At 44.1% G+C, this 17,901-nt stretch overlaps 1 protein-coding gene across 3 annotated transcripts in view; it reads left to right on the forward strand.

Annotated features, from left to right (window-relative positions):
* The first annotated feature begins 2,011 nt into the window (after positions 1–2,011).
* RAB37 (RAB37, member RAS oncogene family) overlaps positions 2,012–17,901 on the forward strand; it is a 57,869-nt gene continuing 41,979 nt past the window's right edge. For 2 of the 3 annotated variants that reach the window (XM_044296134.1, XM_044296136.1), the window contains exons 1-2: positions 2,012–2,165; positions 6,084–6,194. In XM_044296134.1, the coding sequence (XP_044152069.1) occupies positions 2,106–2,165; positions 6,084–6,194 (171 nt within the window). In that variant the 5' untranslated portion in view covers positions 2,012–2,105. Of the gene's footprint in view, positions 2,166–6,083; positions 6,195–7,919; positions 8,003–17,901 lie in introns of those variants that run through there. The other variant, XM_044296137.1, reaches the window with a different exon arrangement.

The following is a 17,901-nucleotide window of genomic DNA, read 5'->3' on the forward strand; positions in this document are numbered from 1 at the left end:
AGCTTGATAAATGTGTCCCTGTGTTTTCCGGCTTCTCTTCAGGCCTCACCCCTGAGGAGCTCAGACACGCACGGGTTGCCTCTAGCTCTGCTCAGCTCAGACTCCTGGACCAGCCCATCACTCTGGGAAACTGGCCCAAAGCTGCCAGTGTTAACTATTTCTTGCCTATACATAACCATGTGGGATAATGAAAGAAGGGCTTTAATAACAAACCACAACATTTAAAGGGGGTTTTATCAGACTTTACTACTGATGACTTATATCCTCTGGATAGGTCTTTATTTATATTTAATCGGTGGTGGTCCGGGACCCCTGCCGATCAGCTTTTTCAAAAGTCACCAGTGCTTCTAGTAGTGCAGCAGCCTTCTCCACTCTTACCAAGCACAGCGCCATCCATTCGATAGTGGCTGTGCTTGGTATGGCAGCTCAGCCCGATTCACTTCAAAGGGGCTGAGCTGTGCCTAAGCCATGTGACCGATGAACGTGACGTCACATGGTCTACTCTAGACTGAGCTGAATGAAGGCCGCGGCACTGCTGCCTTCTCAAACAGCTGATCGGCAGGGGTTTCGGGATGCACTATGTATCCCAAATGGTTATGTATGGGCAACAAATAGTTAACACTGGCAGCTTTGGTCCAGTTTCCCAGGGTGATGGGCTGGCCCATGAGTCTTTGCTGAGCAGAGCTGACCGATGGCGGTCCCTGGTGTCGGACCCCTACTGATCAGTTACAGAGGATAGATCATCAGTAGTTAAAGTCTCGGAAAACCCAATTTAAAGGGGTTTTCCCATCACATACAATGGGGGGCATATCGTTATGACCCTATTTTCTGATAGGTGCGGGTCCCACCTCTGGGACCTGCACCTACAACGAGAACGGAGCGGGGAAATGAACGGAGGGCGCACTGCGCATGCACAGCCACCCTACATTCATTTCTATGGGTGTGGGCTCTGCTATTTCCGTCTGCCACATAGAAATGAATGGGAGCAGGGGCTGCGGGGGGGGGGGGGGGGGGGGGGGGGATTGCAGTTCACTCCCATTTACTTGTATGGGAGCAGCGTGGAACAGTGGTGGAAACCCGGAGTCCTCCAGCCACAGCCTTCCCCGCTTCGTTCTCCTTATAGGTGCAGGTCCCAGAGGTGGGACCCACACCTATCAGACAATGGGGGCATATCCTAGCGATTTGCGGTCCCCAATGGATGGTCACCATTCGTGCGGCTGTCGCATATGGATCCAGACCGATCCAATTTGATCCGTCTGCACCGCACAAAATATAGAACCTGTTCTATTTTTTTGTGGTGCGGAGGCACGTAGAGAAACCCCACGGATGCACTCCGTAGTGCTTACGTGGGGTTCCGTGCCTCCATTCCGCACTGGACCATCCAGATTGCGAACCCATTCAACTGAATGGGTCCGCCTCGCGGTGTGCAAGCGGCCGATACCCGTATACTGCGGACCCGCTGTAGCATGAGCCCTGACTCTGTGGCATGAGGTTAACTTTTTACCATTAAATTAACCCTTTGCAGTGATCCTCTGGGTCACTGCAGAACCAATACCCCACTCATGGAAAGCTTGGGTGTTGTAGGGTTGTACAGAAGGCTTGTGGCCAAACTGACCAGCCTTGGAGATGGCACAAAAAGAACCAGAAAAGAACTCTTCTATTATCGGCTGCTTGCCTGGACATCAGGAGTTAAATGGCGGTAAGATGCCAGGCTGCTTTTACTCGTAAGAAGCAAACGAGAAGGAAGAAGAGGCTTGTCATTACCCAGGAAGGAAGAAAGACACATATTCTATAATAATAATAATAATAATAATAATAACCATCCCTACAGTATAATACACTGTATTACATATAATAATAGAACAATGTAAAAATGACCATAAAATGAATAATGATAACCGTCCAGGCGTGAGAATATGATTCCTCGCAGCGTTCCTTCTATTCCTGGCACGGTTTATGTAACAGTCAGATGGGAATTGGAGCCCCCCCCATCGCATCCACCACCTACGTCTACAAGAAAGGCAGAGCTGCTCACTTTGCTACAGAGGCAACTAAGACGGGTCTGAGGGAAGCGGCAGCAGCCTGGAAGGAACCGCACAGACACAATGGAGGAACAGGCGGATATAAAGCAGCTCTCCAGCTACAATGAGGACCTCCAGCATAAGGTGTGTACAGATCATTATAGACTGTGTAGCTGCGGGGTTCTGCCTTATGATTATGTCATCATCATAAATAAGATATGGTAAAATACATTTGCACATCACAGTAACTGTAAGGTGAAGTGCTCGGGGTGGAAAAATGCGAGAGCGGATGAACAAGGCGTGTGTGCAAGGGAACGCTCCCATGTTTAAAAAGATAGTCTCCCCATAGCAAAACTTAGTATGGACCCCACCCAGTTTCCCAGTACACATGCGCCAATCTCTCCCAGGCAATGCAGAAAGCAAAGTGCCAACTGACAAATTTACTTTTTTTTTTATTAAGTGGAAGAAATTTTTGCTAAAAGGATAACTGTCATATTTTCATTAAAAAACCCACAATTTTAACATGTTACTGCTGCAGCAGCATTATGCTGCTGTAAAACGCCCGACGCCCCAAGAAGTACATGAGCTTCTTTGGGGCATCTTGTCGCGCGTTCCCGTACATAGACTTCCGGGAACACTCGACAATGGGCGTTCGCTTGTCTCTGTATGCGCGATTGCAAACGCCGGTACAATCGCGCATACAGAGCGCGACATCCCGAACGCTCAGGTCTGAACCCAGCGTCAGTTTCTTCACATACCACTGTTTTCCTTCAGTTTTCCCCTGGCTGTTTTGAATCCTACATTATGAGGATCTTCTTAATATGGCTCCTCTGCCAGTTCTCTGAGGCCAAAACTGCTTTCCCTCAGGTTACATACAAACTTGCTGTAGCCAGCAGCTTCCTGCCAGCCAATCAGATTGGATTACTGAGAGACACGCCTCCTCACTCTGAAGCCTAATGCAGGCATGCAGTGTGAAGGACCGCCCCTCTGTCTTCCTAGTCGGAGACAGATGAGCCCTAGCAATGGTCTTTTAACCCTTAGGCCACCAGCTCCGTACATGTACGGCGCTGGTGCAATGAGTAAACATGACGCCCGCTCACACGTGCAGCGGGCGTCATGGCTGGCAGATATCTGCTGTTTCATACAGCAGAGACCTGCGGCTAATTACCGTGACCGGCAATAATGCCGATCACGGTAATTACATGCTTTAGATGCCGTGATCAAGTGAGATCACGGCACCTAAATGCGCAAAAACCCGGAAGCTCAAGCTTCTGGGCTTTCTACTTATGCCCCATGTGTCAAATCCGGGCATAGATAGTTGCGCTGAATACTGGTAGCTTTACTGAGTAAGCCAACAGTATTCAAATTGCAATTCTTATTTTGGCCACCAGATGGCAGGCCAGGATAAGAAATGAGCAAAAGTGAGCATAATAAGCTAATAATAAATTCCTGATAAACCAAAATTTTTAAAATAAGCTCATATATGAGGCACATAATGTTCACAAAAAAAGTTCAAAAAAATAAATAAAAATATATAAAAGTTTAAATCACCCCCCTTTCCGTATAATTAAAAAATAAATACCTAAATAACAATAAATATAAACATCATGGGTATCACCGCGACCGAAAATGCCCATACTAATAAAATAGAGAATTTTTTTTTCCAATACAGCGAATGGCGTAATGGAAAAAAGGGTCAAAATGGCCAATTTGCCATTTTTTCATTGCTGCTCTTACACAATTTTTTTTATAAAATGTGATCAAAAAGTCACGCATGCTCCAAAATGGTATTAATTAAAAATACAGATTGTTCTGCAAAAAATGAGCCCCTATACAGCTCAGTAGACAAAGTATAAAAAAATTAGAATATGGTGATATAAAAAAATTAAATTCTCAAAGTTTACATTTATTTTTACACTATTTAGACATAAAGAACCTATACATATGGGGTATCGTTATAATCGTACTGACCCAGAGAGTGAAGGGCATGGGTCAGTTTTGCCGTAAACAAAATGCCGTGGGAACAAAACCCGTTAAACGGTGGAGGGATTGCGTTTTTTACCGCTTCCCACAACATTTTATGCCATAAGTAATGGTGGCATTAGAAAGTACAACTTGTCCCGCAAAAAATAAGCCCTCATACAGCTATGTGACCGGAAAAATAAAAAGTTATGGCTCACGGAATATAGGGAAGAAAAATGAAAATGCAAAAATAAAAAAAAATCCGGTATCCAAAGGGTAAAGAGCAGTGGACTGCTCTCCATTCAGAATGCATGGGGATAAAACTGATCAGTTCTTTTCCGGTATTGAGCCCCTAGGACGGAACTCAATGCCGGAAAAGAATAACGCTAGTGTGAAAGTACCCTTACTCAGGTATACATGCCTAGCTCTAATAAACTAGCAAATAAATAAAAAATATGACAGTTATCCTTTAAGAAAATTGTAATTAAGAAAAGTCACCTTTGGTCCCGCCCATTTTATCAGTCAGATAAATGTGACCTGTGACCAATCATCTGGCACTCAGCATACTGTACTTCTCTATGTATTTATACCACACAAGTGATATATCGATATATTATATAATATATAAAATAATAATAATATAAATATACTATAGTAGATTCTAATATATTAGAAAATTGGTTGCCCTCAGCCACCACTAGGGGGAGCTTGGTGCATAGGAATTTATACCATTGTTACCATTGTCTAGGAGCTATAATAATGTGTTTGTACTGAGCTCCCCCTAGTGGTGGCTGAATGAAAATGAAGCATTCTGTAAATGATGAAGGAGTTTGGTGTTGGACTCCCCCTACCCCCATAGCAGTTGCGCCACTGTTCCTGCCCCTATTGACAGGAGTCGTAGTGTGGTGAACAGCAATCTGTCGTTGACTGGGTGCTGAAGTCGGAGCCCCATTCCATAAGTCATCATTTTAAGGCCTCCTGCACACGAACGTGTGCGCCCCGTGGTCCATTGCGGCAAAATGCGGGCCGCAATGCACGAACACCGTCCGTGGGGCAGCCGCAGCGGATCGCGGACCCATTAACTTTAATGGGCTCGCGATCCGGCTGTTTTAAAAAAAAGATAGACCATGTTCTATCTTTTTGCGGAACGGAAGTACGGGACGAAACCCCACTCCGTAGTGCTTCCGTAGGGTTCCGTTCCGTGCTTCCGTCCCGCACCATTCCGCATCTCCGGATTTGCAGACCCATTTAAGTGAATGGGTCCGCATCCGTGATGCAGAATGCACAGGGAACGGCACCCGTGTATTGCGGATCCACAAATGCGGTCCGCAATACGGAAACGGGGGCGCACATCTTCGTGTGCAGGAGGCCTAAGGAGAACTCCGCCCTCCAATATGGTGAAGACAATTCAATTTATGCAACGTTTCAGTCCGTACACAGACCCATAAGACAGTTTGCCATTGTACTTAGTCCTGAATTTGCCAGGATAGTCTGGAATTTCTCCGGCAAATCCTGTTTGTTCCATGCAAAAAATGGGCAGGACTAATGCAAACCTTACTTAGAATGGGCGTTCCTGGGCATGTTTGGGGCGTGCCAGGGATCGGGGCTTAAAGGTAACTGGTCGCTAGGATATGCTATTAATGTCAGATAGGTACTATTCCCACTTCTGCGACCCACTCCGACCTCCAGAACGGGTCCCTCAAAGTGAAGGGAGACCACACCGCCCATGACGACCACCCTCTGTTCCGAAAATAGCTGAGCGCGGGCTTACCGACAATCCCGAATTTTCAGACAGTCCAGGCAAATTCGGGCTGTGCTCCCCGCAATCATGTATTTCTGTGATTGTTCAGAATTAGATGGCTGCTTTCACCCTAACAGTGCCACCCCTGTCCACAGGCCGTGCATGGTATTGCAGCTCAGCTCTATTGAAGTGAATGGGGCTGATCTGCAATACTGCACACGGCCTGTGGACAGGGGTGGCGCTGTTTTGTAAAGAAACATTTTATGTACATCCCTGACAATCCCAACATGGCTTTTGAGCTTTTCGTTCTAATAAGGTTTCTCTACTCACCTATATTTTTCCGTTCTGCTTTGAATTAGACAATTCTGGTAGGAGACAGCGCGGTGGGGAAGACCTCCTTGCTTGTGCAGTTTGACCAGGGCAAATTTATCCCGGGATCGTTCACATCTACAGTGGGCATAGGATTCACGGTAAGAGAAGTTTTTATTTTTTAGGGGGTCGGAAAACTCCTTTAGGGCTCATGCACACGCCCGTTGGTCGGCTGTTCCGTGCTTTGGGGGCTGCAATTTGAGGTCCCCAATGCACGGGCAACATCCGCAGACGGATCCAGACCCATCCAACATGTTCTAGGCACGGACAGAAACTACAGAGCGCTTCCATGGGGTTACCGATATTGCGGATTCACTTGATGCGGGGTGCACATGGCCGATGCCCGCATATTGCAGACCTGTTGTTTGCGGGCCGCAATACGGTCACGGCCAAAGAAAGGCCCTTAGGCTGGATTCACACCTAGTGTTTGGGGGACACCATGAAATTCGTAGATTTTTTGTTTTTTTTCAAGCACTTTTTTTTTGTCACTTTTTTGGACCTGTCTTTTTTTCCGGGTGTACTGTTCTCTATAAAGAAGAGTATGGGAAAAACCTTACCCGGAACATGCTGAATTTAGAAGAAAAAAACCCAAAAACATGGACTCAAAAAGTGCAATGCAAGTGAAGAGAAATGACACAAAAACGTATTGTTTGTAGGGAATACCGCTCCCTCCATTCAGGTCTATGGAGGTTATGGGAAAAAAAACGCTTGGTCTCATGCACATGAACGTATTTTCTTTCCGTGTCCGTTCCGGTTTTTCTTTGCGGACCATCTCCAGAACCATTCATTTCAATGGGTCAGCAAAAAAAAAAACGGAAGTTACTCTGTGTGCATTCCATGTCTGTATGTCCGTTCTGCTAAAAATTAGAACATGTCCTATTATTGTCCGCATTACAGACAAGGATAGGACTGTTCTATTAGGGGCTGGCTGTTCCGTTCCGCAAAATACAGAATGTACACAGACGCCATCTGTATTTTTTGCAGATCCGTTTTTTGAGGACCGCAAAATACATACGGTCGTGTGCATGAGCCCTAAAGGGCATCTGTCAGCAGTTTTGTACCTATGACACTGGCTGACCTGTTACATGTGCACTTGGCGGCTGAAGACATCAGTGTTGGTGCCATGTCCATATGTGTCTGCATTACAGAGAAAAAAAATTATGTTTTAATATATGCAAATTAGCCTCTAGGAGCAATGGGGGCGTTGCCATTACACCTAGAGGCTCTGCTTTCTATGCAACTGCCGCGTCCTCTGTACTTTGAGGCTAGGTCTACACAACGACATTTGTCGCGCGACAATTTTATAATGATAGTCTATTGTATTGCACTGCAACATGCTGCGACTGCGACGCGACAGTCGCAGAAAAATCCGTCTCGAATGAAATTTTTGCGTCACAGTCGCAGCATGTTGCAGCGCGACACCATAGACTATTATTATAAAAATTGTCGCGCGACATTGGTGCGTCAAAATGGTGTCGCCGTGTAGACCTAGCCTTATTGACTTTGAGGGCGCGGCAGTTGCAGAGAGACCTGAACCTCTAGGTGTAATGGTAACGCCCCCGTTGCTCCTAGAGGCTCATTTGCATATATTAAAACCTCATTTTTTTCAGCAATGCGGGCACATATGAACATGGGACCAACACAGTTGTCTTCAGCTGCCAACAGGTCAGCCAGTTTCAGAAGTACAAAACTGCTGATAGATGCCGTTTAAAATTTAGTATACAATTCTATGTACAGCTCTGGAGCTTCTGTTTTTTCCGGCACCAAAAACTGCAAAACCCTCAAAAGCACACAAAAAAAATCCCCAGGTCTGGTTTCACTTCTGCTGGATGTTATCCAGGAAATCACGCACCAGACCAGCCGGAGGCACCCGACCGAGTCCTGCAGCCAACCATGACCAAAGCTATAGGTAAAACTGTACCACTTAGTGTGCCAGAATCTGCCGTCACCTCTCTTGACATGTCTGTTCTAGTAAATACCAAAGAAATAACAATTCTGGAGCATCTTTTCATAGAGCTCCTCTGTTATTCCTCCTGGAAATGTACGAATACTGTGCCCTTGTCAGTTAGGTTGTCTTCCTACGCAGTCTGACACGGTTTACCGGTGACAGACTGTGCAGGGAACCGCCTGGTAACATCCAGATGTGGATTTCTGCATACATTTCCAGGAGGAATAACAGAGGAATGGTATAAGACTCATAAGAATAGATGCTCCAGAATTATTATTATATGGGGAGTACAATTATGTACTGAACCAGACATGGTAAAGTTCTGGCTGACAGATATAAATCCGTTTTTTCAGTTTTTCTTTATTTTTTCCTTCCTGTGTGATCACATCAGTCAGACAGCCGTTAGATAGCAGATATGTGCTACTCAGATGTGTATCGCCCTGTCAGGCCCACAACAGCCGTCTGTTAAGGAGTATGGAGGGTTGCAGGGGTCATAGGGCCCTAAAAATAAGGGGGGCAGTTATTGATGACGATGAAGGATGGAACTGGGGGCTGTGGAAAATTTAGACTGGGTTCATGCGATGGATTGACCAATGTAAAAATCAATCGTGGATTATAGTCTCTGCTGCAATTTTCCGATTTAAATGCGGCAGATCCGTCCACGGTTTTCAATGGGCAAATCCGGGAGCAGAGGTGCCACGTTTTCTGTGTACATTATCCCTGTACTGCGACATCACTGTGTACATTATCCCTGTACTGTGACATCACTGTGTACATTATCCCTGTACTGTGACATCACTGTGTACATTATCCCTGTACTGTGACATCACTGTGTGTATTATCCCTGTACTGTGACATCACTGTGTGCATTATCCCTGTACTGTGACATCACTGTGTACATTATCCCTGTACTGTGACATCACTGTGTGCATTATCCCTGTGCTGTGACATCACTGGTGCACATTATCCCTGTACTGTGACATCACTGTGTACATTATCCCTGTACTGTGACATCACTGTGTGCATTATCCTGTACTGTGACATCACTGTGTGTATTATCCTGTACTGTGACATCACTGTGTGCATTATCCCTGTACTGTGACATCACTGTGTGTATTATCCCTGTACTGTGACATCACTGTGTGCATTATCCCAATTACTGTGACATCACTGTGTACATTATCCCTGTACTGTGACATTACTGTGTACATTATCCCTGTACTGCTGACATCACTGTGTGCATTATCCCAATACTGTGACATCACTGTGTACATTATCCCTGTACTGTGACATTACTGTGTACATTATCCCTGTACTGCGACATCACTGTGTGCATTATCCCAATACTGTGACATCACTGTGTACATTATCCCTGTACTGTGACATTACTGTGTACATTATCCCTGTACTGCGACATCACTGTGTACATTATCCCTGTACTGTGACATCACTGTGTGCATTATCCCTGTACTGTGACATCACTGTGTGTATTATCCCTGTACTGTGACATCACTGTGTGCATTATCCCAATACTGTGACATCACTGTGTACATTATCCCTGTACTGTGACATCACTGTGTACATTATCCCTGTACTGTGACATCACTGTGTGTATTATCCCTGTACTGTGACATCACTGTGTGCATTATCCCAATACTGTGACATCACTGTGTACATTATCCCTGTACTGTGACATCACTGTGTTTATTATCCCTGCACTGTGACATCACTGTGTGCATTATCCCTGCACTGTGACATCACTGTGTGTATTATCCCTGTACTGTGACATCACTGTGTGCATTATCCCAATACTGTGACATCACTGTGTACATTATCCCTGTCCTGTGACATCACTGTGTTTATTATCCCTGCACTGTGACATCACTGTATACATTATCTCTGTGCTGTGACATCACTGTGTGCATTATCCTGTAATGTGACATCACTGTGTGTATTATCCCTGTACTGTGACATCACTGTGTACATTATCCCTGTACTGTGACATCACTGTGTTTATTATCCCTGTACTGTGACATCACTGTGTGTATTATCCCTGTACTGTGACATCACTGTGTGCATTATCCCTGTACTGTGACATCACTGTGTGTATTATCCTGTACTGTGGCATCACTGTGCACATTATCCCTGTACTGTGACATCACTGTGTGTATTATCTCTGTACTGTGACATCACTTTGTACATGATCCCTGTACTATGGCATCACTGTGTACATTATCCCTGTACCGTGACATTACTGTGTGTATTATCCCTGTACGGTGACATCACTGTGTGTATTATCCTGTACTGTGACATCACTGTGTGTATTATCCCTGTACTGTGACATCACTGTGTGTATTATCCCTGTGCTGTGACATCACTATGTGTATTATCCCTGTGCTGTGACATCACTGTGTGTATTATCCCTGTGCTGTGACATCACTATGTGTATTATCCCTGTGCTGTGACATCACTGTGTGTATTATCCCTGTGCTGTGACATCACTGTGTGTATTATCCCTGTGCTGTGACATCACTGTGTGTATTATCCCTGTACTGAGACATCACTGTGTGTATTATCCCTGTGCTGTGACATCACTGTGTGTATTATCCTGTACTGTGACATCACTGTGCACATTATCCCTGTACTGTGGCATCACTTTGTACATTATCTCTGTACTGTGACATCACTATGTACATTATCCCTGTACCGTGACATTACTGTGTGTATTATCCCTGTACGGTGACATCACTGTGTGTATTATCCTGTACTGTGACATCACTGTGTGTATTATCCCTGTGCTGTGACATCACTATGTGTATTATCCCTGTGCTGTGACATCACTGTGTGTATTATCCCTGTGCTGTGACATCACTGTGTGTATTATCCTGTACTGTGACATCACTGTGCACATTATCCCTGTACTGTGGCATCACTTTGTACATTATCTCTGTACTGTGACATCACTATGTACATTATCCCTGTACCGTGACATTACTGTGTGTATTATCCCTGTACGGTGACATCACTGTGTGTATTATCCTGTACTGTGACATCACTGTGTGTATTATCCCTGTGCTGTGACATCACTATGTGTATTATCCCTGTGCTGTGACATCACTATGTGTATTATCCTGTACTGTGACATCACTGTGTGTATTATCCCTGTGCTGTGACATCACTGTGTTTATTATCCCTGTGCTGTGACATCACTGTGTGTATTATCCCTGTACTGTGACATCACTGTGTGCATTATCCCAATACTGTGACATCACTGTGTACATTATCCCTGTACTGTGACATTACTGTGTACATTATCCCTGTACTGCGACATCACTGTGTACATTATCCCTGTACTGTGACATCACTGTGTGCATTATCCCTGTACTGTGACATCACTGTGTGTATTATCCCTGTACTGTGACATCACTGTGTGCATTATCCCAATACTGTGACATCACTGTGTACATTATCCCTGTGCTGTGACATCACTGTGTACATTATCCCTGTACTGTGACATCACTGTGTGTATTATCCCTGTACTGTGACATCACTGTGTGCATTATCCCTGTACTGTGACATCACTGTGTTTATTATCCCTGCACTGTGACATCACTGTGTGCATTATCCCTGTACTGTGACATCACTGTGTGCATTATCCCTGTACTGTGACATCACTGTGTGTATTATCCCTGTACTGTGACATCACTGTGTGCATTATCCCAATACTGTGACATCACTGTGTACATTATCCCTGTACTGTGACATCACTGTGTTTATTATCCCTGCACTGTGACATCACTGTGTGCATTATCCCTGTACTGTGACATCACTGTGTGTATTATCCCTGTACTGTGACATCACTGTGTGCATTATCCCAATACTGTGACATCACTGTGTACATTATCCCTGTACTGTGACATCACTGTGTACATTATCCCTGTACTGTGACATCACTGTGTGTATTATCCCTGTACTGTGACATCACTGTGTGCATTATCCCAATACTGTGACATCACTGTGTACATTATCCCTGTACTGTGACATCACTGTGTTTATTATCCCTGCACTGTGACATCACTGTATACATTATCTCTGTGCTGTGACATCACTGTGTGCATTATCCTGTAATGTGACATCACTGTGTGTATTATCCCTGTACTGTGACATCACTGTGTACATTATCCCTGTACTGTGATATCACTGTGTTTATTATCCCTGTACTGTGACATCACTGTGTACATTATCCTGTACTGTGACATCACTGTGTGTATTATCCCTGTACTGTGACATCACTGTGTGCATTATCCCTGTACTGTGACATCACTGTGTGTATTATCCTGTACTGTGGCATCACTTTGTACATGATCCCTGTACTATGGCATCACTGTGTACATTATCCCTGTACCGTGACATTACTGTGTGTATTATCCCTGTACGGTGACATCACTGTGTGTATTATCCTGTACTGTGACATCACTGTGTGTATTATCCCTGTACTGTGACATCACTGTGTGTATTATCCCTGTGCTGTGACATCACTATGTGTATTATCCCTGTGCTGTGACATCACTGTGTGTATTATCCCTGTACTGTGACATCACTGTGTGTATTATCCCTGTGCTGTGACATCACTATGTGTATTATCCCTGTACTGCGACATTACTGTGTACATTATCCCTGTACTGTGACATCACTGTGTGCATTATCCCTGTACTGTGACATCACTGTGTGTATTATCCCTGTACTGTGACATCACTGTGTGCATTATCCCAATACTGTGACATCACTGTGTACATTATCCCTGTACTGCGACATCACTGTGTACATTATCCCTGTACTGTGACATCACTGTGTGCATTATCCCTGTACTGTGACATCACTGTGTGTATTATCCCTGTACTGTGACATCACTGTGTGCATTATCCCAATACTGTGACATCACTGTGTACATTATCCCTGTACTGTGACATCACTGTGTACATTATCCCTGTACTGTGACATCACTGTGTGTATTATCCCTGTACTGTGACATCACTGTGTGCATTATCCCAATACTGTGACATCACTGTGTACATTATCCCTGTACTGTGACATCACTGTGTTTATTATCCCTGCACTGTGACATCACTGTGTGCATTATCCCTGTACTGTGACATCACTGTGTGTATTATCCCTGTACTGTGACATCACTGTGTGCATTATCCCAATACTGTGACATCACTGTGTACATTATCCCTGTCCTGTGACATCACTGTGTTTATTATCCCTGCACTGTGACATCACTGTATACATTATCTCTGTGCTGTGACATCACTGTGTGCATTATCCTGTAATGTGACATCACTGTGTGTATTATCCCTGTACTGTGACATCACTGTGTACATTATCCCTGTACTGTGACATCACTGTGTTTATTATCCCCGTACTGTGACATCACTGTGTGCATTATCCTGTACTGTGACATCACTGTGTTTATTATCCTGTACTGTGACATCACTGTGTGTATTATCCCTGTACTGTGACATCACTGTGTGCATTATCCCTGTACTGTGACATCACTGTGTGTATTATCCTGTACTGTGGCATCACTTTGTACATGATCCCTGTACTATGGCATCACTGTGTACATTATCCCTGTACCGTGACATTACTGTGTGTATTATCCCTGTACGGTGACATCACTGTGTGTATTATCCTGTACTGTGACATCACTGTGTGTATTATCCCTGTACTGTGACATCACTGTGTGTATTATCCCTGTGCTGTGACATCACTATGTGTATTATCCCTGTGCTGTGACATCACTGTGTGTATTATCCCTGTGCTGTGACATCACTATGTGTATTATCCCTGTACTGTGACATCACTGTGTGTATTATCCCTGTGCTGTGACATCACTGTGTGTATTATCCCTGTGCTGTGACATCACTGTGTGTATTATCCCTGTACTGAGACATCACTGTGTACATTATCCCTGTACTGTGACATCACTGTGTGTATTATCCCTGTGCTGTGACATCACTGTGAGTATTATCCTGTACTGTGACATCACTGTGCACATTATCCCTGTACTGTGGCATCACTTTGTACATTATCTCTGTACTGTGACATCACTATGTACATTATCCCTGTACGGTGACATCACTGTGTGTATTATCCTGTACTGTGACATCACTGTGTGTATTATCCCTGTGCTGTGACATCACTATGTGTATTATCCCTGTGCTGTGACATCACTGTGTGTATTATCCCTGTGCTGTGACATCACTATGTGTATTATCCTGTACTGTGACATCACTGTGTGTATTATCCCTGTGCTGTGACATCACTATGTGTATTATCCCTGTGCTGTGACATCACTGTGTTTATTATCCCTGTGCTGTGACATCACTGTGTGTATTATCCCTGTACTGTGACATCACTGTGTGCATTATCCCAATACTGTGACATCACTGTGTACATTATCCCTGTACTGTGACATTACTGTGTACATTATCCCTGTACTGCGACATCACTGTGTACATTATCCCTGTACTGTGACATCACTGTGTGCATTATCCCTGTACTGTGACATCACTGTGTGTATTATCCCTGTACTGTGACATCACTGTGTGCATTATCCCAATACTGTGACATCACTGTGTACATTATCCCTGTACTGTGACATCACTGTGTACATTATCCCTGTACTGTGACATCACTGTGTGTATTATCCCTGTACTGTGACATCACTGTGTGCATTATCCCAATACTGTGACATCACTGTGTACATTATCCCTGTACTGTGACATCACTGTGTTTATTATCCCTGCACTGTGACATCACTGTGTGCATTATCCCTGTACTGTGACATCACTGTGTGTATTATCCCTGTGTTGTGACATCACTGTGTACATTATCCCTGTACTGTGACATCACTGTGTTTATTATCCCTGCACTGTGACATCACTGTGTGCATTATCCCTGTACTGTGACATCACTGTGTGCATTATCCCTGTGCTGTGACATCACTGTGTGCATTATCCCAATACTGTGACATCACTGTGTACATTATCCCTGTACTGTGACATCACTGTGTACATTATCCCTGTACTGTGACATCACTGTGTGTATTATCCCTGTACTGTGACATCACTGTGTGCATTATCCCAATACTGTGACATCACTGTGTACATTATCCCTGTACTGTGACATCACTGTGTTTATTATCCCTGCACTGTGACATCACTGTATACATTATCTCTGTGCTGTGACATCACTGTGTGCATTATCCTGTAATGTGACATCACTGTGTGTATTATCCCTGTACTGTGACATCACTGTGTACATTATCCCTGTACTGTGATATCACTGTGTTTATTATCCCTGTACTGTGACATCACTGTGTGTATTATCCCTGTACTGTGACATCACTGTGTGCATTATCCCTGTACAGTGACATCACTGTGTGTATTATCCCTGTGCTGTGACATCACTGTGTGCATTATCCTGTACTGTGACATCACTGTGTGCATTATCCTGTACTGTGACATCACTGTGTTTATTATCCTGTACTGTGACATCACTGTGTATTATCCCTGTACTGTGACATCACTGTGTGTATTATCCTGTACTGTGGCATCACTTTGTACATGATCCCTGTACTATGGCATCACTGTGTACATTATCCCTGTACCGTGACATTACTGTGTGTATTATCCCTGTACTGTGACATCACTGTGTGTATTATCCCTGTGCTGTGACATCACTATGTGTATTATCCCTGTGCTGTGACATCACTGTGTGTATTATCCCTGTGCTGTGACATCACTATGTGTATTATCCCTGTGCTGTGACATCACTGTGTGTATTATCCCTGTGCTGTGACATCACTGTGTGTATTATCCCTGTGCTGTGACATCACTGTGTGTATTATCCTGTACTGTGACATCACTGTGCACATTATCCCTGTACTGTGGCATCACTTTGTACATTATCTCTGTACGTGACATTACTGTGTGTATTATCCCTGTACGGTGACATCACTGTGTGTATTATCCTGTACTGTGACATCACTGTGTGTATTATCCCTGTGCTGTGACATCACTATGTGTATTATCCCTGTGCTGTGACATCACTGTGTGTATTATCCCTGTGCTGTGACATCACTGTGTGTATTATCCCTGTGCTGTGACATCACTGTGTTTATTATCCCTGTGCTGTGACATCACTATGTGTATTATCCCTGTGCTGTGACATCACTGTGTGTATTATCCCTGTGCTGTGACATCACTGTGTGTATTATCCCTGTACTGTGACATCACTGTGTGTATTATCCCTGTGCTGTGACATCACTATGTGTATTATCCCTGTGCTGTGACATCACTGTGTGCATTATCCCTGTGCTGTGACATCACTATGTGTATTATCCCTGTGCTGTGACATCACTGTGTTTATTATCCCTGTGCTGTGACATCACTGTGTATTATCCCTGTGCTGTGACATCACTGTGTGTATTATCCTGTACGGTGACATCACTGTGTGTATTATCCTGTACGGTGACATCACTGTGTGTATTATCCCTGTACTGTGACATCACTGTGTGTATTATCCTGTACTGTGACATCACTGTGTGTATTATCCTGTACGGTGACATCACTGTGTGTATTATCCTGTACGGTGACATCACTGTGTGTATTATCCCTGTACTGTGACATCACTGTGTACATTATCCCTGTACTGTGACATCACTGTGTGTATTATCCCTGTACTGTGACATCACTGTGTTTATTATCCCTGCACTGTGACATCACTGTATACATTATCTCTGTGCTGTGACATCACTGTGTGCATTATCCTGTAATGTGACATCACTGTGTGTATTATCCCTGTACTGTGACATCACTGTGTGTATTATCCCTGTACTGTGACATCACTGTGTGTATTATCCCTGTACTGTGACATCACTGTGTGCATTATCCCTGTACTGTGACATCACTGTGTTTATTATCCTGTACTGTGACATCACTATGTACATTATCCCTGTAGTGTGACATCACTGTGTTTATTATCCCTGTACTGTGACATCACCGTGTTTATTATCCCTGTACTGTGACATCACCGTGTTTATTATCCCTGTGCTGTGACATCACTGTGTACATTATCCCTGTACTGTGACATTACTGTGTACATTATCCCTGTACTGCGACATCACTGTGTACATTATCCCTGTACTGTGACATCACTATGTGTATTATCTCTGTACTGTGACATCACTGTGTGTATTATCCCTGTGCTGTGACATCACTGTGTACATTATCCCTGTACGGTGACATCACTGTGTGCATTATCCCTGTACTGTGACATTACTGTGTGTATTATCCCTGTACGGTGACATCACTGTGTACATTATCCCTGTACTGTGACATCACTGTGTGCATTATCCCTGTACTGTGACATTACTGTGTGTATTATCCCTGTACGGTGACATCACTGTGTTTATTATCCCTGTGCTGTGACATCACTGTGTGCATTATCCCTGTACTGTGACATTACTGTGTGTATTATCCCTGTACGGTGACATCACTGTGTTTATTATCCCTGTGCTGTGACATCACTGTGTGTATTATCCCTGCACTGTGACATCACTGTGTACATTATCCCTGTACTGTGACATCACTGTGTGTATTATCCTGTACGGTGACATCACTGTGTGTATTATCCTGTACGGTGACATCACTGTGTATTATCCTGTACGGTGACATCACTGTGTATTATCCTGTACGGTGACATCACTGTGCGTATTATCCTGTACGGTGACATCACTGTGTATTATCCTGTACGGTGACATCACTGTGCGTATTATCCTGTACGGTGACATC

This window comes from Bufo gargarizans, chromosome 6, assembly GCF_014858855.1.
Source record: "Bufo gargarizans isolate SCDJY-AF-19 chromosome 6, ASM1485885v1, whole genome shotgun sequence".
Taxonomy (NCBI): Eukaryota; Metazoa; Chordata; class Amphibia; order Anura; family Bufonidae; genus Bufo; species Bufo gargarizans.